General features: G+C 35.3%; 2 protein-coding genes and 1 long non-coding RNA gene across 5 annotated transcripts in view; 2 read left to right on the top strand and 1 right to left on the bottom strand.

Annotated features, from left to right (window-relative positions):
* Window positions 1–3,138, top strand: part of ZNF654 (zinc finger protein 654) — a 68,856-nt gene extending 65,718 nt beyond the window's left edge. Inside the window, exon 9 of the mRNA XM_037525686.2 lies at window positions 18–3,138. Coding sequence (XP_037381583.1) covers window positions 18–25 — 8 coding nt within the window. The 3' untranslated portion in view covers window positions 26–3,138. The remainder of the gene's footprint in view (window positions 1–17) is intronic.
* LOC119257606 (uncharacterized) overlaps window positions 1–8,768 on the bottom strand; it is a 51,235-nt gene extending 42,467 nt beyond the window's left edge. For 2 of the 3 annotated variants that reach the window (XR_005128074.2, XR_005128073.2), the window contains exons 1-2: window positions 8,355–8,767; window positions 7,389–7,463 (exon numbers count right to left, since the gene is read on the bottom strand). This is a non-coding gene — a long non-coding RNA (uncharacterized LOC119257606). Of the gene's footprint in view, window positions 1–7,388; window positions 7,464–8,354 lie in introns of all 3 variants that reach the window. The other variant, XR_008553903.1, reaches the window with a different exon arrangement.
* CUNH3orf38 (chromosome unknown C3orf38 homolog) lies at window positions 8,391–20,112 on the top strand. Its single transcript, XM_037525690.2, has 3 exons — window positions 8,391–8,853; window positions 11,107–11,345; window positions 12,770–20,112. The coding sequence occupies exons 1-3, from the start codon at window positions 8,727–8,729 to the stop codon at window positions 13,448–13,450; spliced, it is 1,047 nt and encodes a 348-aa protein (XP_037381587.1). The 5' UTR covers window positions 8,391–8,726; the 3' UTR covers window positions 13,451–20,112.
* The last annotated feature ends 3,042 nt before the right edge of the window (window positions 20,113–23,154 follow it).

Genomic DNA, 23,154 nt, shown 5'->3' with positions numbered 1-23,154 from the left:
GGTGTTCTATTTTACAGGTGCCTGATAAAAATGTTTCAGAAAGATCTGTCGATCAAGCAGTAGTGTGAAAAAAGCACTACAAGAAAATGCATCATCAGTTTGCTATTTCCCTGATGGCCTTAAATTTAGAACGGTCTTGGATTACTTAAGAAAAAGACAAAGCACATTTTCTAGAATGAACTCACTGAAGAGATGTGCTGGTATAGACTCCAAAAGAGTTATGACAAAACTCCCAAAGTACCAGTTATCCAGAAAACCACACTTTTTAAAAAGTTGATGATTAATAGCAGCATGATCACGTTTCACTTATGTGAGAAATATGTTCAGGCAACTAGTCAGAAGATAAACCAGCTATGGCCTTACAGAAAGGGAAGAGTTAATCCATTATATAAAAGGGGGTGGTGTTGGTTTATAATAAACAACTTAAAGCATTCTACAAATGGAATTTGTTTTCTTGTCATGCATAATCAGAGTATGTCTTCCTTTCTGGTCAAACATGGATTAAGGAACCACTACTCTTAGGTTTATTATAATTTAGAAACTGGAACATGGAAATAAATTGATTTATGACCATACTATCTGGCTGTCTGATATAAATTATTACAGATGGTTGATTACATCAAAAGTTGAATTAATGGCATGCCAGCATTGGAAATTTCAAAAACTAAAACAAAACAGCAATGCTTTGTTTAATAATAATAAGCTCTTGATAAATCTTCCACATACCTACAAATGAGTAAATTTAAAAGGTAACAGTGTCAATTAAATAGGATAAGTACCAACAGTGAGTAACTGGGGAGAGATGGGAGGAATCTAAAACCATTAAAGGCTATTAGTTGAAGGAAAACACTGAATTGCATATTCCTCAATGTGAATAATGGTATAAGCACACTGGGATATTTCTTATTTGTATATAGAGTAGTGTGAGGACATTGTTTGATGATTCATAGTAAGGTCCTTTAGACATTAATGTGAGTTATCTAAGTACAGTCCTACAAAAACAACTGGTTATTAAAAAAATCATGTCATCTAAAGAAATCAGGGCAAGAGTTCGTTGGTTTTATTCAATTAGAATTAATTCTAAAGCCATATTATTTATTAGTAATGAATTTGGTCTGAATAACAATTTTTATATAAGGAAATATTTACACAAAAATTTGCACATCACGAATACAGTAAGATATAATGATCTATTTATTTTCCTTGAAAACCAGTAATTTTCTTAAAGAAGATTTTTAACTTATTAGTCAATACATTGTTAAAACACATTCTTTAAAATACCCTATCACATATTTTCCACTTGTCCATTCTCTTAAAGAGGAAGCTTAAATACCTTCTCTTACCTAAACACATGTTAACCTAATAGCAAGGATTAAAATAAACCTGCAAGGGACATTCCTTAAAAATGGAGCTACTGATATACCAATGTCAAGCAAATATTCCATTTATTTCAAATGATGTATTTTTGTTCAAGTCAGATAATCTTATCAGATCCTACTATTACAAATGTTTGAACATAAAGCTTCTTGAATAAATTTACTAAGGAAGTGGTAGATGGGACATTTTCTTAAAGTAGCATCCAGACTATATTAAATTAGGATTTCCACGCTATGGCAGATTAGATATCTAAAATAAAATTCCCCAGTATTATTAATTTATTTATAATGAGCATTCACTTCTATGCAACTTATATTCATAAATCCCTTTCAGTCAAATTCAGGTTTTTGTTGTTATATAGCCTACATTAGGCTGTGAACTTGTCATTTAAATAGCAGACAGGTAAACACAACTCAACAGATTTTTAAATCATTTAAGGTCAACTAACAAAAAATATTTCCCATACTTCCTAATACTAAAAATTTAATACTTGTGTTCTATTTCAGTCTAAAAGAACATCAGGTAGTAAAAAATTTATTTGGAAACTATTTCATTTGGACAATTTTTTTTTTACATATCATTTCTTTGTACATTTTCCAGAAGTTTAGAATTACAACTTAACATTTTATAATTTTTAACTTTTTTGCAAGTTATAACCATTAGCTCTATGCCCTCAAATTATTTTCATTCTATAGTTCATATCAAGATTTTTTAAACATATTCCACTTATTTGTTTTTAATTTGTGATTGTATTTCTGTTTGTGTTGTTAAGGGAAAGCTGTTTCTGAAAGACAGATTAAAATGGTTTAGATAGAACTAAAAGGAATATTTTATAAAATTCTATTTGACCACACCATCCTAATCGCTCTATATACTTTTCAAATAACTATTGAAAGAGTGTACATTTTATTATGTATGTCTTATACAAATTTATATCATTTTGTTTTTATGGGGTGCATAAACTTGCAACAGTTCTAATTTGGGATTCAAACAAAAAGGAAGTTTTCTCAAGTTATTCTTTTTTTCTTCCTGCTTCTATTTTGAGGATTTTTTTTTTTATCTTACATGGGCCAAGTTTCAATGCTTTATTTTTAAATAAAAATTTCCTTCGAACATTAAATACTAACTTTCTGCTATGTTTCTGTAAGGTCAAGAAAATAGCAAGTCCAAATTTTCGCTGCTCAGATATTATGGAGGACGTAGAAAAGGGAGAATCTCTGTGGACAAGGACACTGGTACTTTGGGCTTTAGCCATATTCTTTTTTTTTTTTTTTAACCCACCAATTATATAATAAGTACATAATTTATAACATTGAACTTGTGATTCTTTTCAAATCACACTTGAAGGTTCAGCCGTACTCCTTTCATGTTTGGTTTAAATTGTTGTATGGATGAAAAACCTAAAAGGGATGATAGTGTTTATTTTTTAATTTATTTGGTACTGTAAAACACCTTTTCAGAGTGACTAAATGCTGCATATGCATTTTGGAATTGTTAATATGTGAAAGATATAAAAGATTCAGCAAGAAAGGAAATTTGTGCTTCCTTGTTGAATATTAAATTATTTTACTTTGCATTTTATAAGAGTACAAATTAAAACTGAGCCATTGAACTGCAATAAATCAACAATAGTGTCTCATTTCAAGAAATTTTTTGTACTGTACATAGATTTGTTCAATAAAACATTGTCCTTGTTGGTAATGAAGTGTTCAGTTTTATGTAGCACACTGCTTCAATTCAAAAGAAATTAGGCTTAAGGTATATATTAAATTAAGAATTAGGCTTATTGTATATATTAAACAAGAAATTTCTATTATGTCTCATTGTAAGAGAAAGAGGTATGTCAGTTAAGATGCAGATACTGAGTAAACTCTTACAACAAAAAAATCAAAGTTCACACAAAAAAGACATTTTTTTTTTTGTGAGAACTGGGGTGTAGACCAGAGGTATGGTGGGGGTGAGAGGAATCACCATAGAATGGGGAGCAGAACAGGTGCATTTACTGAAATACACTGCTGGGGGGAGCAGCAGGTGAGACAGTACAGGTCTGCTGCTTCATAAGTGGGTTAGTTCCCTGGCCAGGGATTAAACTCAGATGGTGCTGAACTAACCCCTAGGCCCCCAGGGAGGCCCCTGTAGACGTTATTTTAGCTAATATTCATATGCAGGAATTACCAATTGCTAGCATACTGGTTACTAAAGTCATTTCAGGTCAATGGTTTCAATATGATACAATACTTAGTAAATGGAAGACAAGTATCAGAACTATTCAAAAGCAAGAGAGTAGGTAAATTTATCTACATTGGTAATTCTTCAAAGATGAAACACTCCTAGTGGAGCTTGAGACTGAGAAGTCACTTTGAACTTGGATGTAAATAATGAAAATCACTTTACAAAAGCAATTCAATGAGGAAATGTTTAAGCCAATTTAATTAATTATCTACAAGTGATGTCCTTGGGCCTGAAGGTTCCTACTTCTTTGGTTTACAAAAGAACCCCCCATATACTATTTGCTATATTTGCAACTGAACAAAATTGGGGCTGAAATAGAAAAATAACCTCTTGGATATGTTGAGGTAGTACTGCAAATGAAAGAATAGATGTGTTAAATGCAGTGATCTGCATACATTACAAACATAATGCTTTGAAAACTAGAAGAAACTTATTAAAGCATTCTAGACCTGAGATCTATATGTCTCAGTGTATTATTTATGGTTGTAGGATCCTAGACTATTAACTAAATGTACTGAGGTATCTGGATAGTTATTGAGGTGATTTAGATGTTCCTTTTTCTTTTCTGAAACTTGAACAATTCTGAGAAGCCGTCAAGTATTGCGTATAATTTCAAGACAAATCAGGTTCTTGTCATGGCATCAAATAAGATCCATAGGGATTTGAAAATCAACTGATACCAGGGACAGAAGTTTTGGCTATATATCAATATCAGAAATGGAGACAATCCAATTTAACATGGAATAAAAATGTTTAAAAATGGGAACTAAGTTCATGCCTTATTTATGGATGCTGCACACTGGAGAAGAAATGGCTTCAGTTTTACTAAATTGCTATATATCAGTTACTTTATATCTGTTACCTCTACCTGTCAAAGCAACTTGAAAGGTAGATATGAGCTTTGTGTTTTTTAGACACCAAGGCTCAGAAAGGCTAAGTCACTCCACTGAAGTCATGCAGGTAATAAATACAGTGGAAATGAAAAAACAGATGTGTCCTAAAACCACATGGCAAGCAGCTTCCATTCTTTCATACAGTTTTCCATTCAAGTCTAGAGCATAAGTGGACCTAATAAGTATAAATAGGTCAGATTTGCATGAGGATCAGTGATTTCAGAGATAAAGGGCCAGAGGTGATGGCCCGGATAATGACTGATGCTTTATTATCTTCACAGTGATTCTTACAGTGTAGTTCCAAAGGAGCAAAATCCTCATCACCAAAGAACTTGTTAGAAATGCTAAATTTTGGTCAGTTAGGAACAAATGTGTCTTTTAAAGACCTCCAGATGATACAGGCTAAGATTTGAAATCCACAGTTCTTAATACTTTACTAGAGGGTAAATGCTTCCCTAAAATTCATACCCTTATCATAGAAGTGCCCTATTAATATGGGCTTAAATAACTACTGCTGAGTGAATGGATATTTTAACAGGGGAAATAATACACAAACCACTCTAATCTATGGAACTTCTTTCTCAGAAAGTACTCAGTAAGTGAAACTACTATAATATCACTTAAGGGAATAGCTAAAGAGATGTTGGAAAACAGTTTTATTCAAAATAGAGTAGAATTTTAAGCAATTAAGTATGTCCCAATGAACTCAGACTTTCACAACTGTTAAAAGAGTTGTTTTTGCAAGCTTTAATCATGAAGTCTGAAGGATCTTGCTAGGATTTTACTAAATTATATTTTCAGGTTATAGTTCCTGTACTATCTTTGGCTCTAGCTGAAACAGCCATGCTGTTTTACTCTATGCATTTTACCTGTAATTCTTTAACCTCTCTCCATCCTCCCTTTGTCACCCTCCCCCCCAATTCTCCTCTTAATTTCTCCAGAAAATGGGTTCCTCTGGATAACTTATGACCTCTCCTTTGAATCCTCCTCCTACTTCTCCCAGTCTTCCTCATAGTAAACAATTTCAACCGCCCAAACCAAAAGTTTGTAGTAATCCGGAACTTGGTTATCAATTCCTCTGCATTTAACTGAAGCCACCCATTTCCCTCATATTATGCAGGTACAAAAATTGCCTAAATAGGATTGCTGTCTGTCTCTACCCTTGTCCTTTTTCAGTCTGCTCTTCATACCAGTAGCGAAAATGATTCTTTAATCATTGAAGCAAATCAGATCATGCCATTCCTCAGTATAAAATCCTCTAGTGGCTTTCCAACTCATTCAACAAATATTTATTTCATACCTATTATGCACCAGGCTCTGTAATAGGGAATGAAAAAAAAAAATCTCAGGCTTACAGAGCTCACATTTTACTAGAGGGCAATAAACACAGTATAGGAGCTATGATGAAAGGTGGGTAGAAAGGTATCAGGAAGCCATGGAATCAATGGTAGTGATTTAAACAGGACAATGAGAGAAGGCCTCCTTGATAAAGTAAGTTTTCTCTCTACCTGAATGAAATAGGGGCAAGATAGCCATTCACATATCTAAAGGAAGAATATGCCAAGCAAAATAGCAAGGGCAGAGGCTCAGAGATCTCCATGGTAAGTTTAAGGAATAAACAGCATGGGAACCATTATGAGCAGTCTGGAATAAGAAATCGAAAGTAACAGAAAATGAAGATAGGTGAAAAATAAAAATCAAAGTCTTTATGAATAAGTTTGTAAGATTCTAGAACTGTACTATCTAGTACATTAGCTACTAACCACACATGGTTATTATGTAAAAAAATATATAAAATTAAAAAATTTTTAAAAAATAATTAAAATTCAGGGGGCCACCCTGGTGGCACAGGAGTTAAAGAGACAGCACTATCAAGCTATCACCAAGCATGGCAGCACAAGTTAGATCCCTGGCTGGCCAGGGAGCAACCCACATGGCACAGCAGACCCCTCCTATCTCACTGGCTTCTCCCCTCAGCAGTATACTTCAGTAGTTCTGCCTGTTCTGTTCCCCATTATCTCTGGTGAATCCTCTCACCGCCCCCCCTCAACACCTCTGGTCTACACCCAGTTCTTGTATGCATAAATAAATCTTAAAAAAAAAAAACAATTAAAATTCAAATAAAATTTAAAATTCAGTTTCTCAGTATACCAGCCACATCCTAAGAATGCAAAACCCACCTGAATTGGGAAGCACGGATATTATTTTCATCATCTCAGAAGGCACTTATGGACAGGTGGCTCTGTTAGTGGTTCCTATCTAAGGGTGAATTACTTCTAGAAACTTGGCAAATTGTAGCTATTTTTGGTAGTCACAACGGTATCAACAAAGTGTAGAAGATGCTACTGACATCTAGTGGGTACAGGGTAGGGATGTTGCTAATGCATAAAAAAGAATTATCCAGTTCATAATGTCAAAAAGTGTCACTGTTCGTAAACCCTGTTGTATCTCAATCTTGACTGCAACTCTAACCTCATTACTTCCTTCTTACTAGCCTCCTTGCCCTCCTTCCTATTTTCCAAACACTACTTTTCTGTAGAACCTCTATTGTCTCTTAGGACAGTCTTCTGTGGTTCACTTTCTCACTTTCTTCTAGTCTTTCCTTCAATGTCACTTAGAAAAGCCTTTCTTGACAGCCTCTATAAAATGGCAATATCCTCTCCACCTTCCTATTTTCTCCAGCATTTCCTGGCATAGTATATAGCTTTTTTATGTTTATTGTAACTGTTTCCTTCCACTAAGCACCAAAGGATTGACATTTCTTCTCAACACAGAGAACAGTAACTGGCAAGTAGCTTGTTGATCAATAAATACATATTTAAAATATAAAAGAGAAAGTTGAGCATTCCTTCCATGTAGTCCCACACCTGAATTATGAGCACTTACCTGTCATGGCTACTTGCAACATTCCCAAGAGTTCCCTGAAGGAGATTCTGTGTCATTTCTCAGGATCTTCAACACCTAGCATAGTAGGCATAGATTAATAATGTTTAATGAAAAAAGATCTGGTATCTGTTGAGTAAATGATATACCCCAAGTAACATCCACTGAAAAACTGGTTCAACGATATTATGGAAGCCTTGTTTTAAAGGTATTTACAGTGTATTTTATGACTGATATTTAGCTGTAATATCTTTTTAATCAGCGGACGTGTACATTTCAGTTACTCAACGGCAATACCCTCATTAAGTTTTAACACATCTAAAACTTGGCCCAAAAAATGGAGACAGACGCAAGTGACAAGTCTGATTGCACAGCAGGCTTAATCTAGCAGAATAGCCATTTCCCTGGCGGGAATGTGTATTGCTCCACTCAGATCGAGCTCTAAGCTCCAGAACTTTTGGCCCCACCCACTCACCACCCCGCCCTTCCGAGGTTGGTGTCGCTACTAGATTTACGAAATCCATTTCGAGATAGTAAACAGAGGAAGAGAAAGGCTAAAAATCTCCCCCACGGTCACAGTAGGTAAATGAAGCCGCAGAACCCTGGAAATCTGGCTTCCAGAGTCCCCAACTTTAATCTGCTCACAGTATCGCCTCGCCTAATGCCAAGGCGGCGAGGACCAGACGGGAAACATTTCGATTCCAGCTGGTTCGCGTCAGCACGGGCGTGGAGCGTATAGGTGATTTTCCCCCTTAACTTTATGTTCACCAAAGCCAAATTATTTCAGCCCAATATAATTTAAGGATACCGAACTACAAGTTCACCCAATTCAGAAGTGACCACTGAGGATGCTCGGGCACCTGGGGGCCGGGCCGCGGGAGGAGGTGGCGCCTCCACGGGCCCGCCCCGCGGCATCACGGGAGCTCGGCGTGCGTGGGGGCGAGGAGCGGCCGCCGCTTTTCCACGCACCTGCACTTGCGCAGTCCTCCCCTGCGCTGTTTTGAGGAAGGGATTCCTAAGGAGCTCAGGGCTTCGCTTACCGCCACCAGATCGCTTGCGGAAAGCCGATGTTTTCCACATAAACGCGGTGCTTCCCTAAAGGGAGATCCGTGGGATTCCGCCGCGTCCCGACTAGCTCGGAACGACAAGTCGGAGCCCCGCGTTTCCACAAGTTACCTCTTCGGCGACCACTTCCGCTCGGGGGGTCTGGAATACCCGAGGCCCTTTGGCGGCGCACTTCGGGAAAGGCACTTCCGGTGTCTGTTGCCTAGGCGCCAGCCCTGTGGGCCTGAAGGGGCGACGGTAGTGGCTTTGCCCTGACCCCCGTTCCTGGGGGTCGAGATGTCGGGGCTCAGCGTCACAGAAAAGAAGGGCTGTCAAAACCTGCTAAGCCTACTGGACAACGACGAGATCAAGGCCCTGTGCGACACCGTCACCAACCGCCTGGTGCAGCCTGAGGACCGCGAAGGTGAGGGTAAACGCGGGCGTCACCCGGGCCCCTGGCTGCGGGAGCCTGGGAGTGGAGCGGGGGGGGGGGGGGGGTCCGCGCCATCTGGGGCGGAACCCCTGGGAATCTGGGGCCACCGCCCGGCTCCAGGCCTTGAAGCTTCCCGCACAGCCTCCGGCGTCCCCCCAGCGCGTCGCCCCTGGGGGAGGTGAAGGTATTGAAAAGACCTGCCTTTAGGTTTCATTTCCTGAATGTTACGACCAAGATGCTTGTGTTTCGAAGATTCAGAATACGTGAATAATAACTTTTTCAAAGTTTCCGGATAGCCAGGGTATTTTCTTTTTTAAGTTTCGATTCCCAGAGGCTTGTCAGCCGCTTTTTTTTTTTTTTTCGTGCCAAGGAGAATAACAAACACGTATTCTAGGTGAAACAACGTACTGTGTAATAAAGAGCAGATAGTTTAAATCTCTGTCTGTTTTTACATTCACTTTTCTTTCCTGATATAATTTTGTGTAATAGGAACCCATTACTCTGAGCGTCAAATATTTCGGTAGATTTCAATGATTGTTAATACTTAGCTGGTGGTTAACTACAATAGTTTGTGTAAAAATGTATAATGAGCAGCTAAAGCATTTATGTCATTTTGTAAATTAGGTGGCTAATTTTTTTCTTATTTTAAACGTGCAACATTTTATATTATAATGTGAAAAATCCAGACACCCATGTTAGTATTTGACTTTAGTATCTACAAAAGGTTCTGCCTTCTAAAACGATATTTCTCTGCTTTTAAGTGTGAAATTTACATTTTTTTTTTTTTACCACTTAAGAAAAGCATTCATTTCAAACTTTGAAGCATGAGCATTAAAAAAGAACTTTCTAAAAATTTAGACCAAAAAAAATTATTTTTTAGCATTTGTTTTGCATGCTAATCACCTATTGATGAATGTGAATTTAAAATTCTGGTAAATAAAACTGCTTCTTTCAACTGATAGTAGATATAAAAGCAAAGAGAGAAACTCTGGTAGAAAAAAATTTAAATAATTTGAAGAGACAATAAGAATAAGAAAAGAGAGTCAGCCTCTTTAGAATAAACAGTGAAATGAAAATCAAAACCACAAGATATTTATGTACCAGATGAGCAAAAAACTACCAATATAAACTTCAAGTGTTAGTAATTATATGAAGTAACTGACAACTGTCTTAAGTTTAAAATTAAACTATCACTTTGGAAATCACATTTGACATTATCTCCTAAAATGAAAGATTTGATTATTCCTAGGCACATATTCTAGAACTGAGCTTCTCAAACTTTAATGTGCTCATGAATCCTTTAGAGATCTTATTAAAATTCACATTCTGATTCAGTGCTTTTAATATGGACCCATAAATTCAGTGTTCGCTCATGGTGTCTTCCCCGCTGTAAACTTCACATAATGCTCATGCTGTTTTCCTCTCTGAAGTAGGGGAATGATGGAAGTTAATAGTGTTTGTAATTGGATACATACAGTAAACTAAGATATAGGAATATATAGCTAAGATATAGGAATATCTCAGGAATAAGTGAACATTTGATTGTAGAAGGGTATATTGAACATTCAAATAATTAAAAAAAAAATACTCGGTTGTTTAGGGGTGTACTTAGACTTTTCAACAATGAAAAAATAACTTAGGTCCATTGGCATTGTTAGAGAAAAAAACTCCTTCCTCAGACTCAATTTTTTGTTCTTAAAAAGAAATGCTGAAATTTCAGTCTTATGAGAAGTGAAATAGAGGGTTTTTTTAAGTAAGGGAGTTTAAAACAAAAGGAATTTTTTTTTAAAGATTTAATTTTTATTTATACAATAGCTGGGGTACAGGCCAGAGGCACGGGAGGGAGAGAGGATTCACCAAAGACAGAGCGGGGAGCAGAACAGGCAGATGGACCTAAAGCACTGCTGAGGGGAGCAGCAGAAGCACAAGAGAGGTCTGCCGTGCCATGTGGGACTCTCCCTGGCCGGCTGGGAATCGAACCCTTGCTACAGAGGCTGAGAACAGCTATACAGCGCTTTGCTCAACCCGCTGCGCCACCACCTGGGAGGCCCTAGAGCAAAAGGAACTTTTAAAAAAAAGCCCAAACCTGAGATAACATGCTTCATGTTTTTTTAGCAATGTTCAGCTCATGCAAAAGCAGTAATGCCAGAGTCTGTACATATTATTTGATAGAATTTCTGCTGATGCTTAACAAATTTACAAGAAACTAATGATTTCCTGTTAATCTTTACAACTTTTTTCTAGATGCCATTCATGCAATAGTAGCATATAGTCAAAGTGCAGAAGAACTTTTGAAGCGCAGAAAAGTCCACCGAGAAGTCATATTTAAGTACTTGGCCACACAGGGGCTAATTATACCTCCGGCTACTGAAAAACACAATCTTATTCAACATGCAAAAGATTACTGGAAAAAGCAATTGCCACTGAAATTGAAGGAAACACCAGAGCCAGTGCAGACAAAGGACATTAGATTCTTTCAACAGGTAAAGTAGATCTTATAGTAATACTCTTAATGTAGAGCTTTCTGAAACTCTTGAAATAATCTTAATTTGGGTTAAGATGGTTAGTAATATTGTACTTTTTTTAAATAATTTTAGCTTTACATGGGATCCTTTGCATCCAGTAAAGCAATTAAAATATTTCTGACATTTATTGATATATGTGAAATAATCAATTGATTTGTGAGGAGAAAAAATGTCTTTATACCCTTATCAAATGAGGACTATTGGATTTTTAAAGAGAATGAATAAACTGCAGAATCATTTTAGTTCTCATCAAGCCTCCAGTTTTCTAATTTTTTTCCTTGGTAAAAGAAGGCAGCTCTAAGTCCTTTCTCATCTCGAAGACTTTCTTTGGTATTTAGTTGCAAAGATTTCATGGTAGAAATGTAAATATATTTTACATTTGGCTTTTTTTTTTAATTAGAAAAAAGCGGTTTAGTAATTCCTCTGACTAATGCTTGCTATTCCTATTTCTTTGTATCTCCACAGTACATTTTAAATAGTCTGAATATTTAAATATTGATTGAATAAATTCTAATTTGCAAGTTTTTGAACACCATATACTTTGAATTAATAAAGTTTTACAGTTTGAGTTACCCTTCATATTAGTAAAGAATCTTTTAAGAACTTCCTTAATGTACTGAAAAGAATGTTGACTTTGAAATCATACACATGTGATTTCAAATTAAGGTCTGATGTTTACGTATACATAAGCAAGTACTTTGATCTTTCTGAGTCTTATTTTCTTTACATATAAAGCATGCATAGAATCTTTATCATAAGGCATAGAAGAAAATAGCACCTCTGTACAGTGCCCACTATATTCAGTAACTAATGCTTAATAAATATAAGGTCTCTAAATGAGAGGTTATGATGTTCTGTTGTACATAGATGAATAAAATCTAACCTGTCAGGTTTCTTTTTGCATTAACATTTACCTTAAAAAAAAATGAAAGTATGAAAATTTTAGAAGATAATCTATTTCAGTCATGTTAAAAGTATCTGTTTAAAGACTTTGATTTATTATCAACATTATTGTGGTATAATTTACATGCAACCAAGTGTGCCATTTGAAGCATACATTTTGGTGGTTTTGATTTTCAAGCAAGAGAAAATGTTTATATAAATCATTATTCTCTGTTCATATTGACTATTAAGAGGCTTTGTTGAGCCTTAACTTTTTTTTTACTGAGCTTTCAGATGTTTAAGCTGGGAAATTTAAAGTGATTTTTCCCTTTTTGAGAAAAGAAATCACTATGCATGGTGGGCTCCATGAATTCATATGCTTGCATTTCCCTCTATTATAATCAACACATTAAAACTTAGCTCTAAAATAGAACAAACTGAAAGTAGATATGATAGTTAACCAGGTTTTGTTTTATGTTTATTATATATTTTTCATGTAGGAGGAAAAAGAAGATAAGAAAGCTGAAAAAGTTGATTTTCGTCGATTAGGAGAAGAATTCTGTCATTGGTTCTTTGAACTTCTTAATTCTCAGAATCCTTTTCTGGGACCACCTCAAGATGAATGGGGGCCACAGCACTTCTGGCATGATGTCAAGCTTAAGTTTTATTACAACACATCTGAAGAGAATACGATTGACTACCATGGAGCAGAAATGGTGAGCCTTCGGCTGTTGTCATTAGTGAAAGAAGAATACCTTTTTCTCAGTCCAAACCTAGATGCCTGTGGACTAAAGTGTGCTTCTTCCCCCCATGGTCTAGTTATGGTTGGAGTTGCTGGTACTGTTCACCGAGGAAACACTTGTTTGGGCGTTTTTGAACAAATTTTTGGACTCATCCGCTGCCCTTTTTTGGCGAATACCTGGAAAATCAAATTTATCAACCTGAGGATTATTGGAGAGAGGTCCCTTGCTCCTGGAACATTAACAAAACCAGCTATTCCATTTGAACCCTGTGAAGTGGAGTCCTTTTATAATGTAGTCACTGTATGTGGAACCGTGGAAATACGACTTAATGTAAGGCAGGCCTTGAATAGTGGAAATGGAGACCAGCCTTTATGTGGTGGAAATGAGGCCTTTTTGAACAAAAAGGAACTGAACTTACCTGATCCTTTAAAGCGATGAGCACTGTTTGTCAGTCTAAAAAAATCTATACACAAACTCTTCCAAATACTACATCAGTAATACCTAAGTGATTTCAGATGTGAGGATTGATATATTTTAGTTGAAATCTTTCTTGACTACAGACTTACATGAGAATACTTGCTTATTTCTACCTACGTTACAGCAGGTGTTCTAAATGCTTACTGCAGTTCATCAAACAAATTCCACTTTAGATGTTATAATTAATGGTGTGCCTTAGAAACCAGGTAATAATTTGGTGAATATTCTGCCAAAATCTGTATTTCTCACATGGGAAAGGATGACTAGTTTTGAGGGCATTTCCTTTTTTAAGTATTTACTTTAAATCTAGATAATTGTATGAATGCATCTTATGACAGTATTGTTCAAAAATTACATAGTATACATGTTTAATGTAAAACTCAAATTACCCAACATAGGACATCATTCAACTTGAATGACATTCTTACGCAAAAGCAGGTGGAGAAAAATTTACTTTGCCTTTTCTTAATATCTCAGAAATAATTTTAAAGCTGCCTACTGTAGTCCAAGAGAAATATGTTATAATCTGCAACATTTTCTTAACTACTTTGGGCAGTGATAAATATTGTTCTCAAAACAGACCTTATTCCTATCTAAGGCTTCAGCGAACAGCTTTATAGAGCTGTTTTTTGTAACATAAAGGAAACTTGCTGTTCAGTTTTTTTAAGTGTGACTAGTTCCTCACTTTGAAGTGAATTACTCTTTTACTTCTTGATTGATCTTGGAAGAGGTGACCAGAATGTGGGCATGTGTAGATACACATATATATCATCATAGTCCCACATCATAAATAAAATGGTTAGAATTTTGCACCTCTAATTTGTCTTAATTGGTTTGAGTTAACAAGGTTAAGTTGCCAGGTTAATTACATAGCTGCTTTAAATTTCTCATCACCCAGCAACAAATTGCCAAGCCTGATTCAATTAGTAATTTTAAAGTACAAAAAATGCCATTTGGAAAAAAATTCAACCAGAAAATGTTGTGATGATATATCGTACATGGTAATTTTTTACCTTTAACTCTGCTCATGATCATTCAGGGTTAATGATACAAATTTTGGAAACAGGAGGGAAGAACTCATCTTTTTTGTTTTTTTAATACTATGCCTCTTATGAGGAGTACAAATTGATATGTCCTAAAATAAGAACTTAATAAAGGAAGGAAATACCTTTTGTCTACTCTAAAAACAGTGTATTATTTAGATTTAAAGCCAAGTTACCTTTTCCTTTGAGTTACGAAATTTCATTATAACATATATAAATACCTTAGAGTATGAAATTAAAAACACTTCCCATCTATTTTTGTTGTGCTATTGATGTCAAGTGCTGCAGAAATATTACTGCAGATTCCCAGGATACATAGGGATTTCCTCTGGCTATCTTCAGTATTGAATTTTTTATTTTGTGTAATGCTCAAGATGGCAAATCTGTGTGTTCTTTCAGTCATCCTTAAAAATTGAAATTTTCCTGATATCTATTGAGGATTGGAACTGTGTTGTATTTTGAATCCCCACAGCTGGACACACAGTAGGACCTAATTTAAGGGAACAGGTGAAGGAATGACCAGGAAAGTATAAAAGATTTTGTCTTTAGTTCTCATCAGTGATTGTTTTGATCATATTGTCTGTTTGCATTTCATGTGTGAGTACACAGAACCTTTCAGGTCCCAAACTAAACCAGATTTGGGGAAAATATTTTCATTTAAAATTAGCTGAATTTTAAAAGCCAAGGTCAGGGTGGGATATCCTGGAGGGCACTAAGACTACCAAGAAGCCGTTACAAGGGAAGTATAGGAAGAAACACTGTTCTGAGAAAGAAAATACTGGAGAAATTGAAATTTGTATATGAAGTTTAAAGTGTGATTAAGCCTTTGAGGTCAAAAAGCATAATGCAATTAAACTTTTAACTACCACCCATTATTCTATTTATATTATGGAATGGCAGACTCCAGTTTTAAGACTTTGCTGCTTCCTTACATTTAGTTGGTATTTGGAAAACCTGTGGGGTCAAGTAGTAAAGAATACAGCATTCTGTACACATAATTCATAGTAATTGGGTGTTCAAACCCGAGTGGTATCTGGATTTTACTTACTGTAGGCAGTTGCCTTTTTCTAATAGGGTATAAGTCACAAAATTATTTAGAATGCCAATAAAAAGCATTTCATGTCTCATATTAACAAAATATTTAATAATAATAATTTTAAAAAGGCCATCCAATTTATTAAATCAATTTGGAAATGGCAAACACAGGTCAGGAAACTTCCTGGATTTTAAGAAAGATAAAATGTTATGCTAAGGAAGACTACCTAGTTCCAAGAGGAAATTATAACACCAGGAAAATATTTAAAGAACAGTTGTTTAAAGAAAAGTGAGATAATGGCTCTTATGGCTAAGTAGATCATAAAAGTGAAAATCACGCCTTGAAACTTTCTTGGCATCTGTTTTTACTAATTTAAAAGCTCTTCACTGTTCCTTAATTTGATTTTTTTTTTTTAAAGATTTATTTTATCTATGCATACAAGAACTGGGGTACAGGCCAGTGATGTGGGGGGTGAGAGCATTCACTAGAGAGAGTGGGGAGCAGAACAGGCAGATCCACTGAAATACACTGCTGAGGGGAGCAGTGGGCAAGACGGGGGAGGTCTGCTCCATGTGGGTTGCTCCCTAGCTGATCGGGGATGGAACCCGTGCTGCAGGGGCTGCCACAGGGGCTGCTGCAGGGGCTGCTGCAGGGGCTGCCAATTTCTTGATAGCGCTGTCTTTAACCCCTGTGCCACCAGGGAAGCCCTGATTATTGAATTTTGAAAAAAGAATTATTTGTCCCTAGAAAAAATGTTTGGATGTAGTATTATAATTGTTGCACTTCCCTAGATCACACCTGCGAATCCTATAGATATCCTTATTTCATGTTAAAGTCCTGCCAGAATAGTTATGTTACCCCCAGACTACTCTTGTTACTACATTCAAAAATAATTTTTAGAAAAATTTGTCCCCTTGTACCTAAAGTAGAGGACTAAATCTTTCTTATGAACGAAAGTATTTGTGTATAATAGTTGTTAACTTGTGAATTTTGTTTTTCAAAAGATGACAGATCAAGACTATTGAGATATTGTCATTTAAAACAAATATTCAGAATTCATTTTATTTTGGCAAGATAAATTTAATGAACAATGAACATGCTTTGGAGAAATTGAAACTCTGAAAAAATATTTTAAATGATGTTCTCTAGACCTTTACAAAAACTCTACCCTATGAAAATATTTATTTAGGAGTAATTGTATATTGCTAACTCTGAGTTTAGAATTTTAAAAATACAAACATTTCCTCTAAATAGCCTACGTATGTCAATCTTCCTCTTCCCACTACTCTCACCTCCCACCCTCTGTACCCTATTTATTACCTTTGTCTATAGCCACTTTGAATGCAGATAGAACAGCAGCACTTCTAAGAAACAAGGCTTTAGGGATCTGTATTCTCTTCAATTTATTTGCCATGTATTTAGTGAGCACCTGCAATTTATAAGTCACTGAATTAAGCATTAGATAAAAATAATACATCAATAGGTTATTTAACTAAATTTATGTTGAAGTCAAATCTCAATCTGGGTTTAGAGTTTTAAAGAAATTATATCAGAACTGTATCAATGTGCTAAATCCATTTACCTTTATTTTACTTTAAATGTTTCCTATAGTCTTTCAGTAAAGCATTCATATTAAAATTGAGTGTGGATATTTACTGTTATAATGTTCTTCAAAATATTAAACCAGAAACGTCAGAGTTGGTTGTATTACACATAAAATGTTAAGAGAATCACCGGCTTAGAATTCGGTACTTTTAATTTTCTGTTTCCAGTACTGCCACATTTCGTTGTTTTTTTGCAGTGAGCCATTTAGTGACTATTCTTTGGTTTTCATCTTTGTTTTGGATATCTGAAATCTCAAGTATGAAATTAGTTACATTTGAATTATTGAGTGTAAGGATTGAAGGAATGCCCTGTTGCCTACTACCAACTGTGTGTTACATGTCTGACTTAATATTTTTCTGAGCAAAAAGTAGAATCTATAACTGCTTAGAAAAGCCTTTTTCCTGAATCATTTAGTTTCATAAATTTTTATTAATCATTTCATCTCTACTAATTATACCTGCTCAGTTACTCATTTAGTAATTTAATACCACTTGGAAAAAATATATAGTGTTCAGGTTTAACAGTATTACTTATGAAAAAGAATAAAGATTTGGGTAATATATAAATATATGTAATAACTTATATCAAATTATTTCACTGGGTCACCTTAATCTGTATTCCTTTCCTGATCATAGATACCAATGTGCTTTCAACTTCAGAAATAGTCTTAGTTTTAAAACATTCAGTTTCTGCTACATTAGGATGTAGTATATCTGTAGTATCATACTCAGTTTCACCTGCTACTGTAATGAGACCTTTTTTACCTAACTTTTGTCTTTTTTTATTATTTAATATTTCTCACATTTGTGAGAAATTAGAGTTTTCTTAAAATACAACTTTGATCATACTGTCCATGCTCAGAATTTTCAGTGTGGTGCATTGCTTCCCAAATAAAGTCCAGATTTCATAATCACTTCATCACCACTTGGATGATGACTACAGGTGTTTTTTGCATTATTTGACCTAGCCGACATCTGTTAAGTAGTATTTATCCTGTGCTTAATCAGCCCCCTGCTTTTTATCAGCAGTTACTCAAAATTGAAGAGTTCATTTTTTGTTGTTGCAGACAGCCTGGTGCTATAGAAAAAAAATAACCTACAGTTGAAATGGAATAACGAAATTATTTTTTTTCTCTTTAGTATTTTTTTAGTATTTTTCTCTTTAGTATTTTTTTCTCTTTAGGAATTTTGTGTATGTAACCTGTCTAGGATAGTCTTTTCCCAACCCTTTGCCTGGCTCCTTCATTTTCATCTTTGAAGATTTGACTTAAATGTTTTCTCCTTTCTAGTGGACCCTCTTGTATTTGTCAGAGCACACTGTTTCAGTCTGAGCACCTTAGTTATTATTAATTTATTAGTCTTCCCCAATAGATTTAAGCTGAGCGCAGGGACTATAACTTTCACTTTCATCACTTTCACTTTCCATCGCTATACATAGACTTGGTGGGTATTTGGTAGATTGCTGTTTACTAAAGATAGAAGCAAGGCAACAAATGGTAACGTTTATTAAGAGCCTCATGTAATGCCTATCTACTAAAGACAATGTCTAGCATACATATTGTTTAATGAATAAAGCCAAATTAATCTTCCTGAATAATGTTATATGAGCTCTATCTAATACTCTGGTAGATGGAATTACTAAAGTTTTATGCTTTTGTAAAAGGTAAAAAAACTGAGCCCCCAATGTTAGGTAACTGCTTGAAGTTCACCCAGTTTTGTTGTGGGTTTTTTTCCTCTGACTTTTGGGCTTTATTTTTCATTTTTAACTGAATTTAAAGCTTACTTTTTTTTTTTTCTTGCACCTTATTTCCATTCTGATTATTGCTGCTATCTTATTTTGGAAGAATGTAAACTCTAATCCTATTCTAATGAAATTCACATGAAAAAATGACTACTTAAGAGATTTCTAAAGTACTCCATTTCTGAAGTTAATGATTTTGTGATTATTTGCAGCCTCAGCAACTCAAAAACATTGCTAGTAAAGGAATTTATAGTTTGTGTTAATTTAAGTCGTTACGATTTTACTTCCTCATACAATTTTTGGAAAACACTTCATTGTGTTTTCAAACAAATATACATGTTTAAATATATGTATGTTGAATATTTCTTATTTATGGGGGGGAGGATGAAAATATACTTAATATCTAGATTAGAAAAGGGGGTAAAGTATAAAGTCTTTAAGATATTTTCACATCACTAGAGATTCTGAAGCTGTTTGTCACTGCTTGTTCTATGAAACCTTGTTTGTTGCCTATGTTCAAAATATGTTTCCATGTTTTAGTTAAGAAAAGTGCAAAGTGGTCAGCAGAAGGCCATATTATATTAATAGATTGTCAGTGATCCTGCTAAAAACAAAGATATGAATAAAATAATCAAATGTAGGTGATTCCCAAAGTTGACTATGTAATATGTGTTGGCAAATATTTGAGTGACATTGGAGACAAGTGGCAGATTTGGGATAGGATTTTCCTGTAGGTGCAAGGCCCTGAATGTGTGCTGCTCACAGGTATTGAAAGTTACTCCATGAAGTTAATGGAAAGCATTTATTTAACAAAGATCTGAGGTTTTGCTGTACTGACTACTGGTTTTGCTGTACTGCTGTACTGATAAGAGCAGTACAGCTTGATGATAGAATGAGCTTAGCGTACAAAACATGACAGGGATTTTAATGCTGGATCTATAGACTATAAATCATTGACCACCAATAGACTCCTAGGAATTAAGAGAAGTAGAATAAGCCACGAGTTTAATGCTGCGAGAGCAACTTTATGTTAAAAGAGTTTACAACTGAGGAAAAAGTTGATTTTAAATAATGTGTCAGTATCTTAAATTTTTTTGACTTGGTAAATGTTTATTGAGCACTTACTCTATGAACCAGGAATTTTAGTACATAAAGTAATTTTTCTATTTTTTATGCTTTTCTCACTTTAACTTGTATAAGGTACCTTTTACTGTTTAATAAAGAGTTTATTTTATTAGAAATTGCTTCTCTGTGATCTTTTATTGATGCCATTCTTTTTTTTTATTAAATAATAAATTTTATTTTTATATTCCCCCATACAATTGCAAACGCCCCATTCTGACCCTAATCCCTCCCCTCCCGCCCCCCACCCCCCAAAAAGTGTTTCTGGTTCATAGTTTTTTGTTGATTTTGATTTTCACTTTCTTATAGTTATTCATTTTCCTGGTCCCTTATTTAAGTTTTCTAGATTCCTGCTATGAGTGAGACCATCCGGTATTTTTCTTTTTCTTTTTGGCTTATTTCGCTGAGCATGATCCCTTCCAGCGCCATCCATGTTGCTGCAAATTGCATGTGTTTATCTTTTTTGAATGCTGAGTAATATTCCATGGTGTATATGTACCACATCTTCTTGATCTAGTCATCTATTTTTGGGCATTTGGGCTGTTTCCAAAGCTTAGCTATTGTAAATAGTGCTGCTATAAACATAGGGGTGCAGGTGCTCTTTGGAATTGATGTTTCTGTGTCCTTTGGGTAAATACCTAGGAGTGGAATTGCTGGATCCAATGGAAGCTCTATGTTTAGTAGGTCCAGAAATCTCCACACAGCTCTCCACAGTGGTTGGACCAGTTTGCACTCCCACCAACAGTGCAGAAGAGTTCCTTTTTCTCCACACCCTCGCCAACATTTGTTGTTGCTAGTTTTTTTAATATGTGCCATTCTCACTGGTGTGAGATGGTATCTCATGGTAGTTTTGATTTGCATTTCCCTGATGTTGAACAAGTGATGTTGAACATTTTTTCATATGTCTGTTGGCCATTTGCATTTCCTCTTCAGAAAAGTTTCTTTTTAGCTCTTCTGCCCATTTTTTGACAGGATTATTTTCTTTGTTGTTGCTGAGTCTCATCAGCTCTTTGCAGATTTTTGTGATCAGTCCTTTATCATTAGTGTTGGGTGCAAAAATGTTCTCCCAGTTGGTGGGGTTTCTCTTTGTTTTTGTTATTGTCTCTTTTGCTGTGCAGAAGCTCTTTAATTTGATGTAGTCCCAGCTGTTTATCTTTCTCTTCACTATCACTGCTTTGGGTGATGTGTCTGTAAAGATGTCTTTGATGTGCAAATCCCGTAGTGTTTCGCCTATATTTCCTTCTATGTATTTTATGGTTTCAGGTCTTATGTCTAGTTCTTTAATCCATTTTGAGTTGATTTTTGTGTATGGTGTGAGGTAGTGGTCAAGCTTCATTCTTTTGCATGTAGCGACCCAGTTTTCCCAGCACCATTTATTGAACAAACTTTCTTTGCTCCAATGCATAGTCTTTGCTCCTTTGTCAAAGTTTAGTTGACCATAAATCTGTGGGTTTATTTCTGGATTTTCTATTCGATTCCATTGGTCTGTATGTCTGTTCTTGTTCCAATACCATGCAGTTTTGATGATTATGGCTTTGTAGTATAGTTTGAAGTCTGGGAGTGTGATGCCTCCATTCCCTTCTTTCTTTTTCAGGAGAGCTTTGGCAATTCGGGGTTTTTTGTGATTCCATATGAATTTCATCAATAATTGTTCTATTTCTTTGAAGAATGACATTGAAATTTTGATTGGAATAGCATTGAATCTGTATATTGCTTTTGGTAGGATGGCCATTTTAATAATGTTTATTCTTCCAATCCATGAGCAGGGGATGTCTTTCCATTTCTTTGTGTCTTCTTCTATTTCTTTTAACAGTGTTTTATAGTTTTCTTTGTATAGGTCCTTTACCTCTTTTGTTAGATTTATTCCCAACTATTTGATTTTTTTTGTTTCAATAATAAAAGGGATGGTTTTTTTGATTTCTTCTTCTTCAGATTTATTGTTTGTGTATAGGAAGGCTACTGACTTTTGCATGTTGATTTTGTATCCTGCCACTTTACTGAACTGATTGATGAGTTGAATTAGTTTTTCTGTGGAGTTTTTGGGGTTCTCTATGTATATTATCATATCATCTGCAAATAGTGATAGTTTGACTTCTTCTTTTCCTATTTGGATTCCTTATATGTCTTTCTCTTGTCTTATTGCTCTGGCTAGGACTTCCAGTATTATATTGAAAAGCAGTGGTGAGAGTGGACATCCTTGTCTTGTTCCAGATCTTAATGGAATTGCTTTCAGCTTTTCACCATTGAGAATGATACTGGCTGTTGGCTTGTCATAGATGGCCTTTATGATGTTGAGGTATGTTCCTTGTATCCCAAGAATTTCAAGGGCTTTTATCATGAATGGGTGTTGCACTTTGTCGAAAGCTTTCTCAGCATCTATTGATATTATCATATGGTTTTTATATTTCTTTTTGTTGATGTGTTGGATAACGTTGATTGATTTTCTGATGTTAAACCATCCTTGTGTCCCTGGAATGAATCCAACTTGGTCGTGGTGAATTATCTTATGGATACATTGTTGGATTCTGATAGCTAAAATTTTATTGAGGATTTTTGCGTCAGTGTTCATTAGGGAGATTGGCCTGTAGTTTTCCTTTTTTGTGTTGTCCTTATTCGGTTTTGGTATTAGTGTAATATTGGCTTCATAGAACGTGTTTGGTATTGTCCCTTCTTAATTTTTTGGAAGAGTTTGTGAAGGATAGGCACTAATTCGTCTCTGAATGTTTGGTAGAATTCATTTGTAAACCCATCAGGTCCTGGGCTTTTGTTTTTGGGGAGGTTTTTGATTACCATTTCAATTTCGTTGCTTGTAATTGGTCTGTTTAGGTGTTCTATTTCTTCTTTATCTAGCTTTGGGTGATTGTAGAGTTGTAGGAATTTGTCCATCTCCTCTAGATTGTTGAACTTTTTTCCATATAACTGTTCATAGTAGTTACTGATTATTCTTTTGATTTCTGCTGTGTCCGTTGTGATTTCCCCTCTTTCATTTATGATCCTGTTTATTTGTGCTTTCTCCCTTTTTTCCTTTGTGAGCCTGGCTAGGGGTTTGTCTATTTTATTGATTTTTTCAAAGAACCAGCTCTTGGTTTCATTGATCTTTTGGATTGTTTTTTTAGTAT

Source organism: Talpa occidentalis, unplaced genomic scaffold (assembly GCF_014898055.3).
Source record: "Talpa occidentalis isolate TD23 unplaced genomic scaffold, MPIMG_talOcc4v2.1 talOcc4.4, whole genome shotgun sequence".
Taxonomy (NCBI): Eukaryota; Metazoa; Chordata; class Mammalia; order Eulipotyphla; family Talpidae; genus Talpa; species Talpa occidentalis.
The sequence above is the reverse complement of the archived record's forward strand: the minus strand, read 5'-3'. Positions and strand labels throughout refer to the sequence as shown.

Coding starts and splice junctions, on each gene's coding strand:
- CUNH3orf38 (XM_037525690.2), top strand. CDS start 8,727: ATGTCGGGGCTCAGCGTCACAGAAAAGAAGGGCTGTCAAAACCTGCTA. Junction 8,854..11,106: donor GCAGCCTGAGGACCGCGAAG/GTGAGGGTAAAC, acceptor ACTTTTTTCTAG/ATGCCATTCATGCAATAGTA. Junction 11,346..12,769: donor ACATTAGATTCTTTCAACAG/GTAAAGTAGATC, acceptor TTTTTCATGTAG/GAGGAAAAAGAAGATAAGAA.